The following is a 22,334-nucleotide window of genomic DNA, read 5'->3' as shown; positions in this document are numbered from 1 at the left end:
CCTGTCGCCAATGTAAAAAAAATCTTATCATGCTTCATGAATTTTGTCTATACTTATGTAAAGACAAATTTAATAATAATATGCATTGTTTAATAATGGAAAATGCTTGTCAGTCTCCAATTGCAACTGTTTGCAAATATCACACTAATTCTATTACCTCAGGAAGAATAAATCATAATAGAAAGAAAAGATAATAGAAGCTTAAAATTACCAGAAAACAGTATTTTTATTATGTAAGATTCTATTGCATTCATGCTGAGAGAAAAATTAGATAATTAATTTCTCTTTCCTTTTATCAAAATGCTTCTACTGCCTGCTCGAAACCTTACCACAATCTTGAGCAGTTTCTGTCTCCAATGTCAGCAATGGTACCACTTAAAAACCTTCATGGCATTCAGACATGAAAATACAGGCAAGAGATGTAGAGAATTTCTCTGAAGCCTAAACATTATTAAACTGTGGTACCCAGCCTCAATGATGGACCTCAGTGATCTTTGATTCCCGGTATTCATGCTGTTATGTAGTCCAGACGCACCCTGAATTATGTGGGCCTATGTGACCAAAAGAATATAGAAGTGACAATGTGTAATTTCTGAAGCTAGGTTATAAAGATACTACAGCTATCACCTTGCTGTAGTATCTTTACACCACTCACTCTGGGGGAAGCCAAAGCTATGTTCTGAATACATTCAGCAGCACTGTGGAGAGGTCTCCATGGGGAGGAAGTGAGGCCTCCCATCAACAACTAGCACCAACTTGGGCAGCAAGTGAGCCTCCTTAAAAGCAAATCCTCCACCCCCAGTCAAGCCTTCGGATGACAGTAGCCCTAACCAAAATCTTAACCATAACCTCATGAATTAGAACCACCCAACTATGCCACTACCAAATTCCTGACCCACAGAAACTATAAAAATAATACATATTTATTGTTGTTTTAAACCACCAACTTAATTTGTTTCATAGCAATAGATAGCTAATACATAGTAACAAGAGTGACTGTCTAGGATTATGGGGCATGTGATGCCAGTGCTAAGTGCTGGATCCTGAATGACAGAGGCACTCAAGTATTTTAAATGTATGATATGCAGGGCCCTCTAAAGCTCAGAGCCCAGAGCAAGTTTCTCTGTTGCCTGGGTCTAACAATGGTACTGTTATCAAACATGGTAGTTATTAAACACTAAGACCAAAAGAAGTTTGTTAGACTTGATAGGCTTGAATACATGTATGTGATATTAATATTTTAGATCACTCATAGATACTACATTTGGTAGTCTATTTAAATATGTTTAAACAGTGGAAAACTTCTTGCTTAGCATGTCCAGTAAAAGCATTATTTTCCTAGCTCCACAAATAATATGTTTAAATGTATATAAAATAACTAGGAAAATAAGAGGACCAAGATAACCATAAAATGGTCACAATGACTATATTTACAGAATTTTTAAAAAACAAAAGCAATACAAAAACCCTTCTGGAGAACATATTTTGTTCTTTCTAGAGGAAGGTTTCGAAACAACATATTTAATCTGAAGTAGAAATGAATAAAAATTATCATATAAGGTTATATACTAAACAAGGATTAATAATCATAACAGAAATCATTTGTTTCAAAACTAAGCATTGAAAACACAGGATCAGACTAACTTGTCTAGAATTAGAAACACTAAAATTTAACCTAGGAGTTATTTTTACACATTCTGCATATGAATACATATTACCAGGAAATTCTGTTATTTTAAAATCCCTCAAATATAAAACAAGATCACTACAGGAAGAGGCTGGAGTGTGAAGTATTCTGTGATGATCTAATCTTTTCACCCTTCTTTTCCTCACAGCAAGGACAATTTGATCCACACTCAGGGTCAACCCTATCCTCATAATTGAGACTAATTCTAAACTTCAGCAGAAACATGAGTAGGTTTGGCCCAATTCATGGAGGTTTGGCCCAATTCATGGAGATTTGGCATCAAGGCAGGCTTAATGCTAACCTGGGCCTCAGTTCCCAGATTCAAGTTCCGGCCTTGTTCTTAAAGACTGAATACCACGTTGTGTCCTTTTTCTTGCGTCCAAAAACCAGATGTGGTATACAACATCATGTTCTATCCCTCAATAATAAGAGTCCCACCTTATTCTTGCCATTTGCCCTCCTAGAGAATATAATTCCTGAGCCCAACCTAGGCCTAACTGCCATATATGCACTCACACTTCTGATTTTGATAACCTACAAGGCTCTTTTTTTTTCTTTTCTTAATTTATTATTATTACACTTTAAGTTTTAGGGTACATGTGCACAATGTGCAGGTTAGTTACATATGTATACATGTGCCATGCTGGTGCGCTGCACCCACTAACTCGTCATCTAGCATTAGGTATATCTCCCAATGCTATCCCTCCCCCCTCCCCCCACCCCTACAAGGCTCTTTGAGTTGTCCCTTATGTTATTCACCCTGAAGATAATTGCCATATTCCCATCCATTGGTGTCACATCTCTATGAAATCAATTATGTTCTGCCTGGACTTCCTCCAAATTATAACATGTAGTTCATTGGGCGTCCTTCTTCTTAGTGTCTATGCCAACCCTGTGGTGGGGTTAATTCAAAGTCCTGAAATCTTCCATACATCCTGTCATACTACAGTTAGCCAAATACAGCTACTACAGACTATGCCCAGTAAAGTAGAATCCAGAAAATACATTTTTCCTGAAGGAGGCAGAATCCCTTAAGAATTAATAACAACTTTTTCATAATGTTCTAGCTAGAGTTGTACTTTATGATAGAATTAACTGCATTCTTTTCCTAAAACAAAAACAAAACAAAATTAAAAACACTGCCTCTAAATTCTCCACAAAATGTATGTATCTGAGATGCTACTATGCAATATGTATTTAAGACTGTCTTGGGCTAAAGATAAAAACTAATAACAGATGTCCAACACCAGGATTTTATATTCTGAAATTCTAACTCTAGATTTAGAAGCCAAAATACAGTTCACTTCAAATACACTCTTCTAACAGAAAAACATATGAGAAAAGAGGAGCAGGCACTCCTTTCTATAGTTAGAAAAGTAAACATCTCTGAAGTCTGGGTGCCTTAAGGGTGTTATTTTGCCCACCATTCTAGGCTGTGATATTTTTATCTTCAGAGGAAGAAAACTAAGTACAGTTTTGCTCTTTGTCAAACTTTAAATGTAATGTGATTTGATTATTTATAATCCATTTCTAAGGGTCTGAAAAATTCCTTGAAAAACATCAGCATTCTGATAGCAGTTTTCTAGGTGTTGTTGAAAGCAATTCCCATCTCCAATTTCATGTTTATTTTCAATCCTGGCAAGTCAGTTCTAGCACAAATTTTTTAGGTCTGTGGAGCCATATAAATTTGCATGGCTAACTTGGTACAAGACAGAGACTACTGATTAAATCAAGCTGAAAGCTCTGTAAATGCTTTTTTTAAAAGCAACTATAGAATTTCCTGATTGTAGCACTACAAAATAAACTTCGGAAACTTTGCACTAAAAAGGAAGCTACTTGGAGTGAGGTATAAGAAATCTAAAGTTATCAAATACATAACAAATCCCCTCTCCCTGCCTCCCCTATTTTTTTTAAACAGGATTCTTCTTTTCTGTTATGAATCAGTGTACTTAGGCTTTTAAAAAATCTGGCTCACATCAGATATGTTCCAAGAAGATTCTCAAATAAAGACATTAAAGCATGTAAAACAAAACAGTAGTAGTTCTATGGTGTTTAAAGGCTCCTGACCAATAAAGGTTGTCTACTGTCTTGTCTTTTCCTGAAATCTCCAGAGAATGAACTTGAGTTGAACTCAAATATCCACAGATAGAGAGCAAAAGGATGAATCAATAATAGCCTCTTGGGCTTCTCTATCTTCAACAGTTAGTTTTACTGAAGGCACAGAGAGCCCCAGGGTATCCTCTAATATTAATTAACAATAAGGGTTTTGATCCAATTGTGACATGTAGGGAGTGCAGGAGGGGAGAGGAAGAAGTCAGAACTACACCTCACTATCCAAAAGCATGAGTATACACATACATTGACTAATAGTAACTGTGATTACAAGAAGTCTTTAAAAATAATTGTTGTGGTTAGTAAGTACTTATGCTAAAATCCTGAAATCAAAAATGGTTTAAAATACAAGGAAGAAAAAAACATTTCAAATGCCAACAGTATAAGACCAAGGAACAAGTGAATTTGTTAATATAACTATTTTTAAATAACCTTTGGTTCTAAAATATACCAAATTCCTAACAAAAACAGTTCTCCTACTTCAAACTAATGGCCCTTATTGAAGAAAGAAGTGTGTTACAAATATCAATTAAATCTAATAGACATAACATTTTATTTTGGGAAAAAAGAATTTTCTGGGAAATAAGATTTAAGTAGAAATAAATTTTAACACAAATGTTAAATTTGAACATACCATTATGAGGCTAAATAATAAATAATTTTCTCTTTTTAAAAAATAATTACCTCTTGAATAACCAAAGTAATATGCTATTCTAAAATGTGTCCATTTCAATTGCATTCATAAAATATTTATACTTTCTAAGAGAAGATAGCTCTTATTTGTAAGTCTATAAGTTCATTAAAGAAAAATACAGACACCACTAAGCTCATTCATGACAACTTAATTCCATGCTTTGTGTTTACTCAGGGAAATAAGTGATCATTTGGTTAGCAGTATGAGCACGTGATTTATAGCAACATCTTCCCAAATGTAAAATTAGTAATGTTACTAACTCATTGGACAATTTTAGACAAGACTTTTAGTCCATTTCTGTGCTATATGTATATATAATATAAGTACTATTTTTGCAAACTATTCATATGAAACATGAAGCTTTACTACACAGCTGAGAATGAAATTCAGTAGTCCAAAGAAACTTACCCTGATCAATAGGTAGAAAGACCTGAACTCAGATTTTGAAGTTTTTCATGGCTATTGCTTTCACTGTATTGACTGTTAGACTGTTTCATATAATACATAAAACAGAAAGTCAAGTCATTTACTAATTTCTGGGCTTAAATTCAGAATCTTAAAAAATCTAAGTATAAAATGTTAATAAAACTTTATAGATTTCTCTAAAAATAGCTACTATTGTTCTATAAATTATATGTTGTAACTATTTAAAACTGAATCATACTCCATGCTCATGAGACTGACTATATCGCTCCACCTAAAATGTAAGGAAACCAGTTCATTTAAAACCCAGAAATCAAAACATATCGTGTACCTAATAATTATATACACCTTCTATCACCCACAAAAATTAAAAAATAAAAAAATTAGAAAAAAACAGAAATATTAATTTAAAAAATTAAGGGTAATAGTTGTGATAAAGTACATCTTCTAATACGATTCTAGTAATGATAGTAAATGAAATAATATTGCATCTACACAGCAGTACTACAATGAAACATCAATCCAAACTTCTTCTTTTTATTTTTATTTTTCATTTTTTTTTTGAGACGGAGTCTCGCTCTGTTGCCAGGCTGGAGTGCAGTGGCACGCTCTCAGCTCACTGCAACCTCCGCCTCTTGGATTCAAGTGATTCTCCTGCCTCAGTCTCCTGAGTAGCTGGGACTACAGGCACACACCACCACGCCCAGCTAATTTTTGTATTTTTAGTAGAGACAGGGTTTCACCATGTTGGCCAAGATGGTCTCGATCTCTTGATCTCATGATCCACCCGCCTCGGCCCCCCACAGCGCTGGGATTATAGGCATGAGCCACCATGCCCGGCTCAAACTTCTAAATAGCTCTCAAACCAGCAGAAAATTAAAACAGTTTTTGACTTATGCAAAGCCAAAAGTTTCTCAGATACTGGCACGTTCAGATTTCAGCATTTCCAGGTTTCTATCACATTCAAATGTATAGGTGTGATCCATCTACTTCATAGTAGCCTGGAATCTTTTAGTTCTGTTCTGTATTTCACAATTGATAGTACACATAATTTAATAAATTACCAGGAGAACATGACCATATTCATCTTCTACACACCTACTTTTTTCTACATCAAAGAGAATGGAAAGATTATCAAAAGATCTTTTCCTTTTACTGTTATTAAAACAGTAATAAATGACCATGATTCTCATGGAATTTTAACCATCTAAATTGAAGTACAAGAATCCTATGGTGCATAATATCTTTTGAAGATGATTTTATTTATAATAAACAGAAAGAATAAGGGGGCCATTTATACATAGGATAACATATTCTGGGACAGTCTCTGAGGTCACCCTTGCCATAAGTTGACATGTGGCTATAACTGTATTTTATTCTAAGTATTCACATTTTCCTTATAAATATAGACAAATCATTTTGCAGTAAAAATGAGAAAAAGTACATATAGAATACATAATATATTACGGTACTAGACAGACTTTAAAATAAACATTAGTCAGAAAAAATGAATATTATGTGTTTTTCAAATACAATTTTTCTAAAGATCTAAACTTATTACAAATGCATATATTTTAAAAGCAATAAAACTTTGAAAATTTTGTAATAAGAAGAACAGTGCAATCAAAGAAGAGCCCCATAATCATTTCATTGACTATTTTTCAGCTGTTTTCTTAAACTCCCTTTTTAAATTCAATAGACTCCTGTTGGATAATTTCATAATTCCCTATGGATTACAAAACTATAATTATAGTAGGAATAGAAATTACCTGTACATTGCCAAAGCCAAAATCAAGTTGATGTCTACATGAGATCAGCAATATTATCAAATGAAATAATTGGTGGTTATCTAAGTGATATATAACAAGGGTTTTGAGAAAATACTCAATTTGTTCATCAATGTCTAAAATTCCACCAATGCAGATTAGTTATTTTTTCTTAAGACTCTATTTTATTTTTAATTTATTTTTATTTTTGTTTTTATTTTTTGAGATGGAATCTTACTCTGTCACCCAGGCTGGAGTGCAGTGGCACGATCTCAGCTCACTGCAACCTTATTCTCCCGGGTTCAAGTGATTCTCCTGCCTCAACCTCCTGAGTAGCTGGGATTACAGGCACCCACCACCACAACCAGCTGATTTTTGTATTTTTAGTAGAGATGGGGTTTTGCCATGTTGGCCAGGCTGGTCTCGAACACCTGACCTCAACTGATCTGCCCGCCTCGGCCTCCCAAAGTGCTGGGATTACAGGCGTGAGCCACCGCGCCCAGCCTTCAGACTGTACCTACTTACTAAAGGGTAAGGTAGCATTTTAAGCATTGGAAGTAATTTGTGTATTATGGCAAATGATTTTATTGGTCCTTTTATTAATAGCATACATTGATAGGAGAAGGGTGAAAATTTGAAGATACAGAATGGAGTAAATAAGACTAAAGAAAACAAACCACCTATTGTCAATTTTTAGAATTTTAGATTAGAAATTGGATACCCAATAAATAGAAAGGTATTTTCTGTTGGAATATGTGTATGAGAGCTAAAACATAAAAAAAAAAATTAACACACCAATGTATTCAAGTGTAATAGAGTATAGTTAAATGAGATGGCATACAAAATACTTATCACAGTGTTGAGAACTTAAAAATGGTGATAATAGCAACGGTGATGGCAGTTTCTACTGTTAAAACCATTATAAGATTAGCTTCTACGTTCAATGTAAATGCAGGGAAACAAAATGTTTGGCTTATTTTGTATTTCTTGACAGTTTGGTAAGTTTATCTTAATATATTAAAATCTTTAAACTTTAAAATAACTGTATCTCATTTTGGCCAGACGTCATGAAGAAACAATTCATGCCTCTTCTAAGCACTGTGAGTAGAAGACAGAGCAGAAATATCTAGGCAGTAAGGAAAAGGATTCTGGATTTAGATTCAGTGGAGCTTTGCTCAATTACTGATTTTACCACTTTTAACTATCTGATCTGAGCAAGTATTTTAACATCTCTAAGCTTTATTTTACTCACCTATATTATGGTGACATTAACACTTACTCTATTTTCCCTTCAAAGAATATTGCAAAGCTTGAAGGATAAATGTTTCAAAATGATTTGAGTATTCTGGTGAGAGCTGCAGTCCTTTGGTATTATCATTAAGATTTTATTCAGGTACACAAAATTTTAGAAAAGTTGTAATGAAAATCTCACTTTTTATCTTCACAGACTATACTAGCTTAACAAGGAGAACCTCAGGATGCCTCTCTGGACCACATTTTTCTCATTTGTTAAGCAATGGGGTACTGGATGATGTCACAATTTCCTCCCATCTCTGAAATTATTATATTACCTAGTAAAATTCACTTTCCTGGATTTTTTTTAACCTGAAAATACGAGAAGCTGTTGCAAACTAATCTCTGAATTAACAGCTGAAGCACGCATTTTAAAAACCTCTAGAACATGAGATTGAACCTCTACAACATCTGGTCATGTAGAGTAGGTTAAGAGTACTACCATTTGTGTTTTAAGTTCTTCACGTATTTTCTGTGACATTTTAGCTCCTTACCATAGAGATAAGGGTTTTCCCACTGGTATAGTGAAAGTGTTAGAAGTGTTGAAAGTTGAGTTATTTTTTAATCTAAATTTTCCTTTATATCCTCAGGTATTATTTGATACACTATTCAAGAGGCAAAAATTAAAATGGAATGATTATAAACAACAACAAAAAGCAAAAAGTATCTTCACATTTTAATAAGTAAGAACACATAACCAGGTTATACTGCTGTAAAATAAACCTCAAAAAACACAAATTAAGATACCTGTCTCCCCTTAAAACCCTTCTTTCCACGGATCCCAGGAATGCCCTAGAATATAGAAAAGAAAAAGGAAATATTTGTTGAATGAATGAATTAGGTACTATAGATCTTTTTCTCCCAATATAAAGTAATAAAGTATGAAAAACACAAAAACAAATTGTTCTATAAACTGATGTGATATTCAGAAAAGCCTCAATATATTAATTTAACTGAGGCAGCCCCTTTCCTTCTTCAAAACAAAATTCTGCTTTTATTCAGGAATCTATCCCATCTGTACTTCCAAATGGGATCTTGACATTTCCCTGGTGATAGCTATTTGTCCAGAGACAGGCATATTACCAAAGTTGGCACAACTAGATGAACACGAAGGTCTTATTTTCCACATCTAAGGGACAACGCCTTCCTCTCTGTCTTCCCCTCTCTATCTGGATATAAACAAGGACACATTTAACCTGTGCACTGGCAATCTTGCAATCATATAGGAAATAAGCCTTAGGGTAAAGACAACATTAGAAAAGGTAAAGCAGAGAGATGAATCTACAGCCCACCTAACCTATGGATTTCTGGTCATGTAAGAAGCAGTAGGGTACAGTACTTAAGTACCCAGGCTTTGGAGCCAGACAAAACCTTGTCCAAATCCTGGGTCTGCTCTTACTTCCTGTATATAGTCTAAGACAAAATACTTCCTCTGTGTGTGCCTCATTTTCTTCATCTATGATGAGAAGAATAATAATACCTATCATTCAATAAATGGTTTTATATATAAAGAAGTTAATTCATGTATATATATACACATATATGTTTATTAAAATCTTCATGTATATATGCATATATAAATAAAGAAGTTAATTCATGTATATAAAACCATTTATTAAAAATTTTTATATATATGTACATATATAAAACCATTCAGTAAATCATTTGCTATTTTCATCATCATCATTAAAAATATCCTTATATTTAAGCCAGTTTGAATTGTGGTTTTCTGTTACTTGCAGATTAAAGCATCTTACTTGATATTATCACTTTGAGATTTGTAGACTAAGCAGTCTGTCACAACCATGTAGCTTGAGATTAATAGTACATACAGGTAAGTTAGAAGACATCACTGGCTGAAACAATCAATTCACTTTCAAGTCAACAGTGTTTTAAAAATACTCATGTATCTGATCATCAAAAAAGAGTTCATAGGTGAGCAAGAGGACTCATTTCATTAAGACTTTATGTATATTTACATAATACAACCAATCTTTTTTAAAAAAATAGAATAATTATTTCCTAAATTTTCAGTAGCCTCCCTAAATCTCATCGAGAAGCCAAATAATGCAGACAGAATTATATAAGCATTTTTCATATATATACATGTATATATGTGTACATGTTTCATATGTGTATGTATGTGTATACACACAATATGCATGTAATGTACAATATTGACTCCCAGAAATGACTTCTTTCCATTTGTTTTCAGGAACAGTTAGCATTACTGTATCTTATTTTCTTCTGCTTTTTTGTACTTAAACGTTTTATAACATAACACCCTTTTAGCTACATCATTCATAGTTTTAATGAAAATTTTGACATAGCCAAATAATATTAGGACACAGTACCCGTGAGGGGCCCAATATCACAAACTGATCTTGTGTATTTATATGTTAAGACAGGTCTTTATTTATTTATTTATTTTTTGAGACAGAGTCTTGCTCTGTTGCCCAGGCTGGAGTGCAGTGGTGCAATCTCGGCTCACTGCAAGCTCCACCTCCCAGGTTCATGCCATTCTCCTGCCTCAGCCTCCCGAGTAGTTGGGACTACAGGCGCCCACCACCAGGCCCGGCTAATTTTTTGTATTTTTAGTAGAGATGGGGTTTCACCGTGTTAGCCAGGATGGTCTTGATCTCCTGACCTCATGATCCACCCACCTCGGCCTCCCAAAGTGCTGGGATTAGAGGCGTGAGCCACTGTGCCCAGCCAGGTCTTGATATTTTCATATAGACTGCTAAAAATTAGTGAGTGTGATTACAGCAATGTGCCTATTGATGGCCAGTGTCAACACTGGGCTTAAGATCATTAAATCCGAGATGACAACATTTTACAAGGACATATAATTTTGGTTTATTAACTAATTTACAAGAAATAAGCTCATGTCAAAGGATCAGAAAAGGATTGTTATCACAAACAGCAGAGTAATTAACAACGTAAACTGGAATCATTGGGTCAAGAAGTAGCAGATCAATTCTTTGCATGATCAATGAGATATATCCTCTGTTAGTTTGCTGTAGTACATGAAGGTTAGGTGGCTTAGTTGTGGAATTATGCTTAAGATGTTTTTTGCTATTGAACAAAACAACTTGCCATGTTCACCAGGGGAAAATCTTTACCTCATCTCACCAAAGATGGCTAGACATTTTGATTGTCATTACAGCATATTTAAACTCTTTGATTATTTCTTCTCTGCAGGGGCATTCACAAGTAATTACAAGAAAATATAGTTTATCTCACTCACTAAAAACTATTTATTTGAAAAATTCATTTAGCAATGAATCTGGTTCACTTTCATTTGCAAAAATCACTTGCCAGAAATGAAAATTTTGGCCTGAACTACATTCTTATAATGATAGGGGTGAAGGCTGAATTCTGAATATGACTCTCTAATTTCAAATTCTATGACAATCTACTAATATTGTTCAATTCTACTGTTTTCAATTAATACTGGCAATGTAAATGAAGGAATACAAAGATAAATTACTGCATACAGATTGCATATAGCACTGAAAACTAGATATGATGAAGCTGCAATGCCATAACTCCCATAATTAACTTCATTAATCTTTTTAGTATAACAAACCATTTTGCAAAGGTTCTATCTTTACTTATAAGTACCCATATTTATTAACAGCTATCTCCCATTATTAAATTAAACAAAAATATATCTTCTGAGGCTAAATTATTTACTGTATATTGCTCTCAAAATCAAGACCTGTCAAGAATTTATACTCAAAGATAATGAATTACAAAATAAAAATTTCATAATTAGATATTTTAATATTTTGGTGTATTTTCAAAAATTTGAACTTAAAGTACAATTATATTTCTATCATGCTATATTACTTTCCTTTAACAAAATTCAGTAAGATTTTCAAAAGTCAAATTACATTTCTGGCAGGTGATTTTTCTTAAACCTGGCTTGCTAACTCAGTAAGATTACTTCCCTGGCATCTGATTTTATGACCCCCATTGTACATTTTCACAAGTATATCACTTTAGAAATACTATTTGAAGGGAATGGACGTACCCGTTCTCCTTCAGGTCCCAATTGTCCCGCTTCTCCAGGAGAGCCAATAAAACCCTTAAAACAAGAAAATAGTCTGTATATTAGTTCATTTGAATATTCTCCCCATAAGTGATTCTGAATAGAAGAACTTAAAATTTTATTTGTAGTAGTATGAAATTACAAGACTTACAAGTGCGAATAACTTCCCCTCACCTAATTGCTTTTCTTCCAGAAGTTACAGATCAATCTTCCCATTAAAAAATATACAAAATATAATTTAAGAAATAGTGGCTAATAAAAATAAGCCCAAATAATTTCCTTCACTAAATTTTATAGTGGGCAGAAAATATATGTATATGATTAGCTAAAATTTAAGACAGAATGGAGGTATCAAAAGAATATAAGAATATAAGAAGCACAGTGGAGGAAGAGATACATTTCAATGTGGCAGGAGGCAAAGGCAATCAAAGAAGGCTTCAAAGGAGACTGCCACTTGAGATAGGTCTAGAGAATAGGTAAAATCTTGGTAAATAGAGACATAATAGGAAGTCTTTGTTAATGGTAGCAATTGGGGAGTGTTTGTAAATAGTAATTGATCACATTTTATACATAACATACTTTGTGTGTAAGATGGTTTTATATGTTAGCCTTATGTGTAAGACCCACCCTGCCTTAATAAAGATTCCAATCTGATCTGAGAAACAAGGGATACATATAAATAACAATGCAAGGCACTTTATTCTAATGTAACTTAGTTATATCTCACTTGTGGGAAATAACCCGTTTCATCAATTTTACAGATAAAGTGTATGGTAGTTTAGGGGCTAGATTAAGGAGAGTCTTAAATTTCAGAATAAAAATTTTAGACTGTATATATTAGACAAATGGAAGCTACAGATTTTAGGGAGTATGGTAGTGCACTGATGTTATGCTGTATTTCTAAAAGATTAATCTGTTGATAGGATACAGCATACAGCCATGACAGGAAACACTGAATATAGGCCAACCTGTTAGAAAGCTCTTTAAGTGCTCTAAATTTGAAGGTTTATGGGTCCAGATCACTGGTTCAACAAACATTATTTTAGTAGCCATTTTGTGTCTATAAAGATTTGGGGTTTATAAAGATGCATATGAAAATCAATGCCCTCAAAAAGTACATAGTTTATTAGGAAAGAGGGTCATAAAAATAAATAACTGTAACATCATTTGATAATTGTTACATGATTATGTAACAGGTGATATGACAAATAGACAATGGGAACTTTGGAAGCAGAATGACCAACTTTGCCTAGAGAGATTAATGGTGCTTTGCTTTACTGAGGAAGCAACATTTGAGCTAAGTCCTGAAGAAAAGAAAAGGCAGGGCTAACAATGTGCCATCAGTCAATCAATCAGAATGAAATGACACAGCATTTGCAAAGAATTGCAAATAGTCTGTGTGATTGGTGGGCAAGAGGTGAGTTTGGAAAGGGTGGCAGGGGGTCATGTCATGAAGAGTCTTTTTTGTTATGATGGAAAGTCTGCAATTTACACTGTGAGTCATTAAAAAAACTTAAGACACAGTTTTCATATAATCATATTTTCACTTTATAAATTCACTTGGATTACAGTGGGTCACATAGGTCTTTATCTGTCTATAAGAATCAAGAGAAAGATGACTCTAAAGTTTACAGCTGGATTGATAGACAAATGTTAACCACTGATAGAAATATGGAAAACAAATAGAAAACCTGAGTTTGATATAAAGAGGATGAGTTTTGTTAGTTATTTTGAATTTGTGATTATAATGAGATATTCAAATGTAATTATCATGGCAGGGAGTTGGGAGATGTGGGGTTCATAGAAAAAGCTCATAAAGAAAAAAAGTCTGAAGGACAGATATGTCTGAAGTCTTAAAGACAGACTAAAGCTTTGAGGAGAAAATATTAGGAAAAATTATCATTGATCAGACAGAGGGTGAAATAGGGGTGTGAGAGAAGAGTAGTTTTATGGATGCAGAGAAAAGCCAAAGTTTAAAAGAAATTGAAGTAGAGATACAGTAGGTCAATTTACCAAGTTCTAAATAAAGCTTTCTTATTTTGAATCACAGAATGGGTGATTTTTCAGAGTAAATACTTCCATAATAACAAATACTGAAGAATTCAAGCATTAAAAAAGTAATTGTTATTTCTATACCCATTCCAGCATTATTCACAATTATCAAAAGATAGAAGCAACGTAAATGTTCATTAACAGATGAATGAATAAACAAAATGTTGTATATACATGAAATGGAATATTATTCAGCCTTAAAAATGAAGGATTCTGATAACTGCCACAACACAGATGGACATTAAAGACAATTACGCTAAGTGCAGTAAGCCAGTCACAAAAGGACAGATAGTGTATGATTCCACTTGCATGATGTACTTATAGTAGTCAAATTCATAGAGACAGAAAGTAGAATGGTGGTTGCCAGGGACTGGGAGTGGAGAATGGGGAATTGTTTATTGGGTACAGAGTTTCAGTTTGGGAAGATGAAAAAAGTTTTTAAGATGGATGGTGGCAATGGTTGTACAACAATTGGATGTACTTAAGGCCACTGACTACATACTTTAAGAGGGTTTATACATGGAAAAAATTTTATGTTATATATATTTTATCTTCTTTATTTTAAAAAGAAAGAGATAAATGTCTCAAGAATCATATCTAAGTTGCCTGGAATAAAACTTTTGGAAGGTTTTATTTCCTTAGAGTTTAGTTAAGTATTGCCATTAAAAAAGTTGCCACCATCCATCTTGAAAACTTTTTTAGGTGTTTTTCCTTGTCAAAGGTGCCTAAAATTGCCTTATGTTCCACAGATTGTATGAACAAGCAAAAATTAAAAGAAAAGAGGGAGAGAGAGAATTCGTTCCTTTATACATAACTTTAATAAAGTGAAACATCTATGATTTTCTTACTTGAAAGCCAAGCAGCTGGAGAATGGGAAATGTTTCTTTTAAAGTGAATCATACAAAAGTATTTCTGATACTAGAGCATTTAGGATTATGATGACAAGCTGTGTACATTTTCAGAATCATCTGTTGATGACTTCAAGTGTAAAGTCAGCTAACATTTGTTTTAATATATACAACAGGAGTTTTGGTTATAAATTAAAAGAAAAGACACTCTAACTGGTATATACTTATCAGTGAACTAAATAATCAATTGATAACTCAAGAACTGAAGTCAGAACTCCAACATAGCCTGTACAGAGTGTAAAGGGAACATTTTACAATTAGATATTTTAAATAGAATAATGTTATAAGTAATTGCTTAGGTGTTTCATAGAGGTTTCTTGATCATCATTACACTGATTCTAACAGAAATAAGATGTCAGCAGTACCAAAGAAGCCACAGAGTTGAGGTCATTCTCAAAATACCACCATGAAACTAGAGTTTACTGTGTAAAGAAACAAAGAACATTAAAAATAATAACACATGTTTTTGCTTTTTGGTTTGAAGGTTGTAGATCCAGTTAGAAGCAATTTTGTGTCACCAGCAGGACCACCAGAAGATCGGGAGAGGTTCTATACACTTTCACTTTTGGGGGCAGCTAGCACATTATTACATAAGGAAATGCCAAAGAAGGGTTTAAAAATTATGATGTGTTTTAAACGTTTACATTTGACAAAATATTTCTGCTAATACCAAAAAATACCAACAAATAACTGCCAATGAAAAGCTAATTTATCATGATTCATGAAAATATTCATGTACAATGCATAACATTTAGAATTTGCCAGTAACAGGACACAAATTAAGTGAAAAACATGTATCCTATGAGTGTGTTTCTATGATTTTTGCCTTTTTAACTAGATTTGAAGTTAATGGTAAAAATCTATACTTGATAAAGCTGCACCCTACAACCCACTGATCTTCGACAAAGTCGGCAAAAATAAATAATCGGGAAAGAATACCCTGTTCAATAAATGGTGCTGGAAAACTTGCTAACCATATGCAGAAGAATGAAATTGGACTCCTACCTCTGACTGAGTTAATATATAAAAATTAACTCAAGATGGATTAAAGACTTAGTATGTAAGACCTCAAACTATAATCCTAGAAGAAAACCTAGGAAATGCCCTTCTGGACACTGGCCTAGGCAAAGAATTTGTGACTAAATCTTCAAAAGCAACAAATGTAACAAAAAATTTGGCAATTGCAACCTAATTAAACTAAAGGTCTTCTGCAAAGTAAAAGAAACCATCAACAGAGTAAATAGACAACTTACAAAACAGGAGAAAATATCTTCAAACTATGCATCTGACAAAGGAATAATATCCAGAATCTACAAGGAACTTAAACAAATCAACAAGAAAAAACAAATAACTTTATTAAAAAGTGGACAAAGGACATGAATAGACACTTCTCAAAAGAAGACATACAAGTGGCCCCAAAACATGAAAAAATGCTCAACATAACTAACCGGAGAGATACAAATCAAAACCACAAGGGGATACCATCTCACACCAGTCAGAAGAGCTATTATTAAAAAGTCAGAAAATAACAGATGTTGATGAGGTTTCAGAAAAAAGGGAACACTTATACACTGCTGGTGGTAATGCAAATTAGTTCAGCCCCTGTGGAAAGAAGTTTGGAAATTTCTCAAAGAACTAAAAATAGAATTACCATTTGACCCAGCAATCTCATTACTGGGTGTATACCCAAAGAAAAATAAATAATTCTACCAAAAACACATCTGCACTCATATGTTTATTGCAGTACTATTCACCATAGAAAAGACATGGAATCATCCCAAGTGCTCATCAACAGTGGACTGCATGAAGAAAATGTGGTACATATAGACCATGGAATACCACAGTGCCATAAAAATGAACAAAATCCTATCCTTTGCAGCAACATGGATGCAGATGGAGGCCATTATCCTAAGAAAATTAACACAGAAACAGAAAACAAAATACTGCATGTTCTCACTTATAAATGGGAGCTGAACATTGGGTATACATGGACACAAAGACAGGAAAAATAAACACTATAGATTCCCTAAGGAGGGAGGGCCAGAAAAAGGCAAGGGTTGAAAAACTACCTATTGGGTACTATGTTCACTGCTTTCACAACAGGATCACTAAAAGCCCAAACGTCAGCATTACACAATATACCCATGTAACAAACCTGCACATATACCCCTAAATTTCAAATAATTTTTAAATCTACATTTGAGACCCTTTATGAATGTGAAATTCCCTCCTTATTCCAATCACACTCCCAAGTCTGAAACCTAACTAAAGTGTGAAAACTTAACTAAAAGTACAACTTAAGAGGGTTACAGCCTAGAAAACAATTTTCAATACAAATGGGAAAAGGAAAAAACAAAAGGATGTATTATACAATGCAAAAATGGTACATGGAAGAACACAGTTATATGGATCACTGAAGCAAGATGACAAAATGCAGTAAGAGTAAGTTGTACAGTGCCAAATATATTTTGCATATATTCCTTGGAGTTACTAGTTATTGAACAGAAGAAACTCTCAAATTCAAATAATAATTATAGAATCTATACAGTAAATACATGCATACACTATGCCCTATACCTTAAGAATGCTCATCTTGTTTAACTTTTCACAACTACCTGAAAAGTAAGTTTCATCATGACCATTTAATAAATAATGAGATAAGAAAAATGAAGCACAGAGAGACTGAATAACATCAAAAGTCACAAAGCTAGTAAAAGAAGTATTAAGGGGCTGAGCACGGTGGCTCACACCTGTAATCCCAGCACTTTGGGAGGCTGAGGCAGGCAGATCACAAGGTCAGGAGTTCGAGACCAGCCTGGCCAATATGAAACCCCGTCTCTACTAAAAATACAAAAATTAGCTGGGTGTGGTGGCAGGCGCCTGTAGTCCCAGCTACTCAGGAGGTTGAGGCAGGAGAATCACTTGAACCTGGGAGGTGGAGGTTGCAGTGAGCTGAGATCACGCCACTGTACTCCAGCCTGGGCCATAGAGTGAGACTCTGTCTCAAAAAAAAAAAAAAAAAAAAGCCTGTCTAGCCTATCTAACTCCACAGCCCATGTTCTTGGCCACTAATCTCTTCTGGCTTCTCAAATCCAAGTCAACATGTGTTTTCAGTGCAATTTCTAATAAAAAGTACATGACTTTTCCTCATTATGTGGTTACTTAATGCAAGAACAAAGACAGCATGAGCTAATGAAAAGAGGTCAGAGCTAAAGGTGAAAAGACATTGGTTCTGGTTCTAGCCAGCTATAACTTTGCCAGATCAAGTAAGTTCCTTAGCTTACTATTTTTCTCATCAGTAAAATGGGGATGATAGGCCTGTTCTCCTACATCACAGGGCTGATGGCAAAATAAAAGAATAAAATACATATGAAAGTATTTGGAAATGTTTAATAATTTTTTAAAATGTAAGACATCATTATTGCACATATTGTTTAAATACCTTATGCTTTACTTCTTTTTAAAAGGCATGTTAGGCCGGGCCTGGTGGCTCACTCCTGTAATCCCAGCACTTTGAGAGGCTGAGGCAGGCAGATCACAAGGTCAGGGGTTTGAGAGCAGCCTGGCCAACATGGTGAAACCCCATCTCTACTAAAAATACAAAAATTAGCCTGGTGTGGTGGCACATGCCTGTAGTCCCAGCTACTTGGAAGGCTGAGGCAGGAGAATCGCTTGGACCCGGGAGGCGGAGGGTGCAGTGAGCCTAGACTGTGCCATTGCACTCCAGCCTGGGCAACAGAGTAAGACTCTGTCTCACCAAAAAAAAAAACCAAAACAAAAACAACAACAACAACAAAAATTGCATTTTAGATAATATAAGGCACAAATGTAGACTTTGAAAAATATTTGGCTATTAAAAATAAAGAATTTTAAAAACATATTTTTTATTTTATACACTACATATATGATATGGTTTGGATGTTTGTCCCCTCCAAATCTCATGTTAAAATATGATTCCTAATGTTGGAGGTGTGGCCTGGTGGGAAGTGACTGGATTGTGGGGTGGATCCCTCGTGGATGGTTTAGCATCATCCCCTTGGTGATAAGTGAGTTCTCAACTCACATGAGATCTGGTTGTTTGAAAGCGTCTGGGACCTTCCGTTTTTCTCTCTTACTCCCACTCTCGCCTTGTGACATTGTCTGCTCTCCCTTCACCTTCCGCTGTGACTATAAGTTTCCTAAGGCCCTCACAAGATGCAAATGCTGGAGCCATATCTGCATGGCCTGCACAACTATGAGCCAATTAAACTTCTGCTCTTTATAAATTACCCAGCCTCAGGTATTTATAGTGATGCAAAAAGTGACTAATACAATATAATATAGAAATGTTTATTTTGCTTCCTTAGTGACTAAAAATGGCTAACATTTCCTTTAATGGTGTGGGAGTGAAATGGGATGTTCTGGATACAATAAGGTTATTTCTTTCTTTGTAGATATTTCTTTACTCCTGACAGTTTTTATATAATAAAATGATCTCAGCCTTGAACTACTATGAATTTCTTTACCTCTTCATATTTTTTACATGATGACTTCCTTAGGTCTGTATCCATTCATATATAAATAACACTACAAATGTTTACAGAGCACATTCTAACATGCCAGACATTATGCGATGGAAATAAATATAAAATAATGATGCAAAACCTACCACAATGAGACTGTTTTCTGTCATTATAGAAGTGAAAGCAACTGCAGTAAGCAAGTATATTCAGGCTACATTTGAATTAAATTCAAAGCTACTAAGAGAGTGTAAAAATGCTAAGTGTTTTATATATTTCATTCTACTTTTAGGCAAGCATGCTTAACAAAATGATGGAAATGCCTACTTACTCGTGCACCTTTAGGACCTGGATTACCTTCTGGTCCAGCTAAACCCTGGTGTAAACAAAAGACATTGTCATCATACTACAGTACTTTTTAAAGAGTTAATAAATAGATTAATAAAAAGGCCATATAAAGAGGTATCATTTTCAAAACTATAGAATTCAGAACTCTGTATAACTAATGAAGATTACCAATGTTCAAGGAATTTTAGAATTTCTGAATCAAAAGAGGCACTGGAAATAATCTATACACAATATATTTTCGATATATAAATAAAGTACATTAACACATTGTCAGATTTTTAAAATTTTTTTCATTACATTATTTCTCATTGGAAGACTGTGTTGTTTTAAAACATTTCTAATTAACTTATTCTAAAAGATAGTCCCATAAATTTTTTTTAAATTTATTTTAAACTTTAGATCAATGTCCATATATTTACATATTCATGTTTTATATATATTATATAACATATATTATCACTTGAGAGTAAGAGTCTAATATAGAGTACCTCTAAGTGTTTTTAAAGTCCTAAAAAATGGAATTTTGTTAACAATTTTTTTCTTATTTCCCTCATTCTTGAGAATAAAAAAGATAAATGTAACTTTATACATTTAATTAATTTTAGAAGTAATCAATTCATGAAAACTTATGAAAGAAAGCTTGTTCTATTATTAATCTACATGAAGTACAGAAAGTTAGAAATTATAAGGGAATAAATATAAAATGATTAGAATGCATTTTTAAAATAGTGTACAAATAACTGAATTCAGTTCAGATAAAAGTGTTTGGTAGTGGTATACTGTTTCTCAAATTTTTATAACTGTGTTATTAAAAAATGATATTTATTACAGAGAGTCTTAACTCTTACTATTACTTCATTTTGTTCAGTGACAGTATTGTAAAATCACAATCAGGACTGTTTTAAGAACTTATTAACACTTGTGCATTTTAATTTTGAAGGTTCCATTGTACATCACATCAAACATATTTAAAATCTCCCTTCTGATTTTAAATAAAACTTTCTGCAGAAAAATTGTAATGGATTTCTACAACTTTGATTTTGAAATTATTTCTCTATGAGTTATTCATCGTTTAATAAAAAAACTATTTGAACATTAATTCTCAAAATCAGAAATACAATGTATTAATAAATAGGAACACAAAGAGAAAAGTCTAAATATAGTTACTGCACCTGCCTGCCAGGGTAACCAGGTGAACCAATATTACCAGCAAATCCTGGAATTCCCTGAAATAATAAATACAATGAACAGTATAGCAAAGCCAAAGGAAACAAATTTGGTATATTTACAATACACAAGCTTGGAAATAATTTTTCCCCATAAAAATACGGAGTCCTACACATGGCTTATGTAACTGAAATCACCTATGTGAAGGAAAATGGACAAAAATTGCTAAATAAAATCAGTAAACTATTAGATTAGGGCCCTAAATGATATATGACCATTAATAATGATAAATCTAGGATGGAAAAATCCATACTAAAACAGACATTTATTCTAGAGGAAGAGCTGGTATATTTCTTAATTACCAGTAACTTTTTACCAGTAGATTGAATTCTTTCTTGTTTCGATCATCCTACAACACTCCTTAACAGTCTGAGCATGAGCCCCAGAAGACTAAGAGGGGCAGTAAACCACAAAACCAACCTCTACTTCTTTCCTAAAGTAAACTTAACCTTACAGTGAGTCTGATTAAGTAAATGAATATTAAGTGGCAAATACCGTTATCATGACATGGGTCTGATCTAGTAAATTTGAATGGTGCTGTGGACTGAATGTTTGTGTGCCTCAAAATTCATGTTAAAATCCTAACCCTGCTGATAATGCCTAACAGCATTAGGAGGTGGCTCTTTGGAAGGTAATTAGGTTGGAGCCCTCATGAATGGGATAAATGACCTTATAAATAGGCCATGTGAGAATAAAATAAAAAGTCAGCAGTCTGTAATCCAAAAGATAGCCCCCACCAGAACCTAACCGGGCTGGCATGCTGATCTCAGACTTTCAGCCTCCAGAATTGCGAGAAATTTCTGTTGTTTATAAGCCACCCAGTCTATGGTCTTTTGTTATAGCAGCCCAAACTGACTTAGACAGATGGTAAACTCCTTTGGAATTTGCAACTTTGTATTCTTGATTTAAAACAAGGTTTGCTCAGGGAAGGCTGATAGATGGAGACCCAAAGGCTTAAGAAAGGAAAACTGCTACAGAACTGGGTGAAAAAGTGAGACAAAATATTATAACTTTTTTTTTAAAAAGACTCTTTTTCATTGATACATCATTCATTCCTTCATTTACTCATCAGTTTATTCAGAGTTTAGGTCTATTAAATAATTCTTGACACAAGGAAATGTCAGAAGAAAGTGTGTTGAGCTGATGACAACAATGTTAAGTTGGCTAGATTTCTTATTTATCACCTAAAATTCCTTTCCTGTTTGTTTATAAATGATATAATGAAAGATAATTGTACTTTGTCCTTCTGCTCTGAAGTAGATAGAAGAGTG

General features: G+C 33.8%; 1 protein-coding gene across 6 annotated transcripts in view; it reads right to left on the bottom strand.

Annotated features, from left to right (window-relative positions):
• COL24A1 (collagen type XXIV alpha 1 chain) overlaps nucleotides 1–22,334 on the bottom strand; it is a 404,239-nt gene that overhangs the window by 284,896 nt on the left and 97,009 nt on the right. For all 6 annotated transcript variants that reach the window (XM_016921775.4, XM_063799997.1, XM_063799993.1 and 3 more), the window contains exons 10-13: nucleotides 21,009–21,062; nucleotides 19,820–19,864; nucleotides 12,012–12,065; nucleotides 8,723–8,767 (exon numbers count right to left, since the gene is read on the bottom strand). In XM_016921775.4, the coding sequence (XP_016777264.1) occupies nucleotides 8,723–8,767; nucleotides 12,012–12,065; nucleotides 19,820–19,864; nucleotides 21,009–21,062 (198 nt within the window). The remainder of the gene's footprint in view (nucleotides 1–8,722; nucleotides 8,768–12,011; nucleotides 12,066–19,819; nucleotides 19,865–21,008; nucleotides 21,063–22,334) is intronic.

The sequence above is a fragment of the Pan troglodytes genome, chromosome 1 (genome assembly GCF_028858775.2).
Source record: "Pan troglodytes isolate AG18354 chromosome 1, NHGRI_mPanTro3-v2.0_pri, whole genome shotgun sequence".
Classification (NCBI taxonomy): Eukaryota; Metazoa; Chordata; class Mammalia; order Primates; family Hominidae; genus Pan; species Pan troglodytes.
The sequence above is the reverse complement of the archived record's forward strand: the minus strand, read 5'-3'. Positions and strand labels throughout refer to the sequence as shown.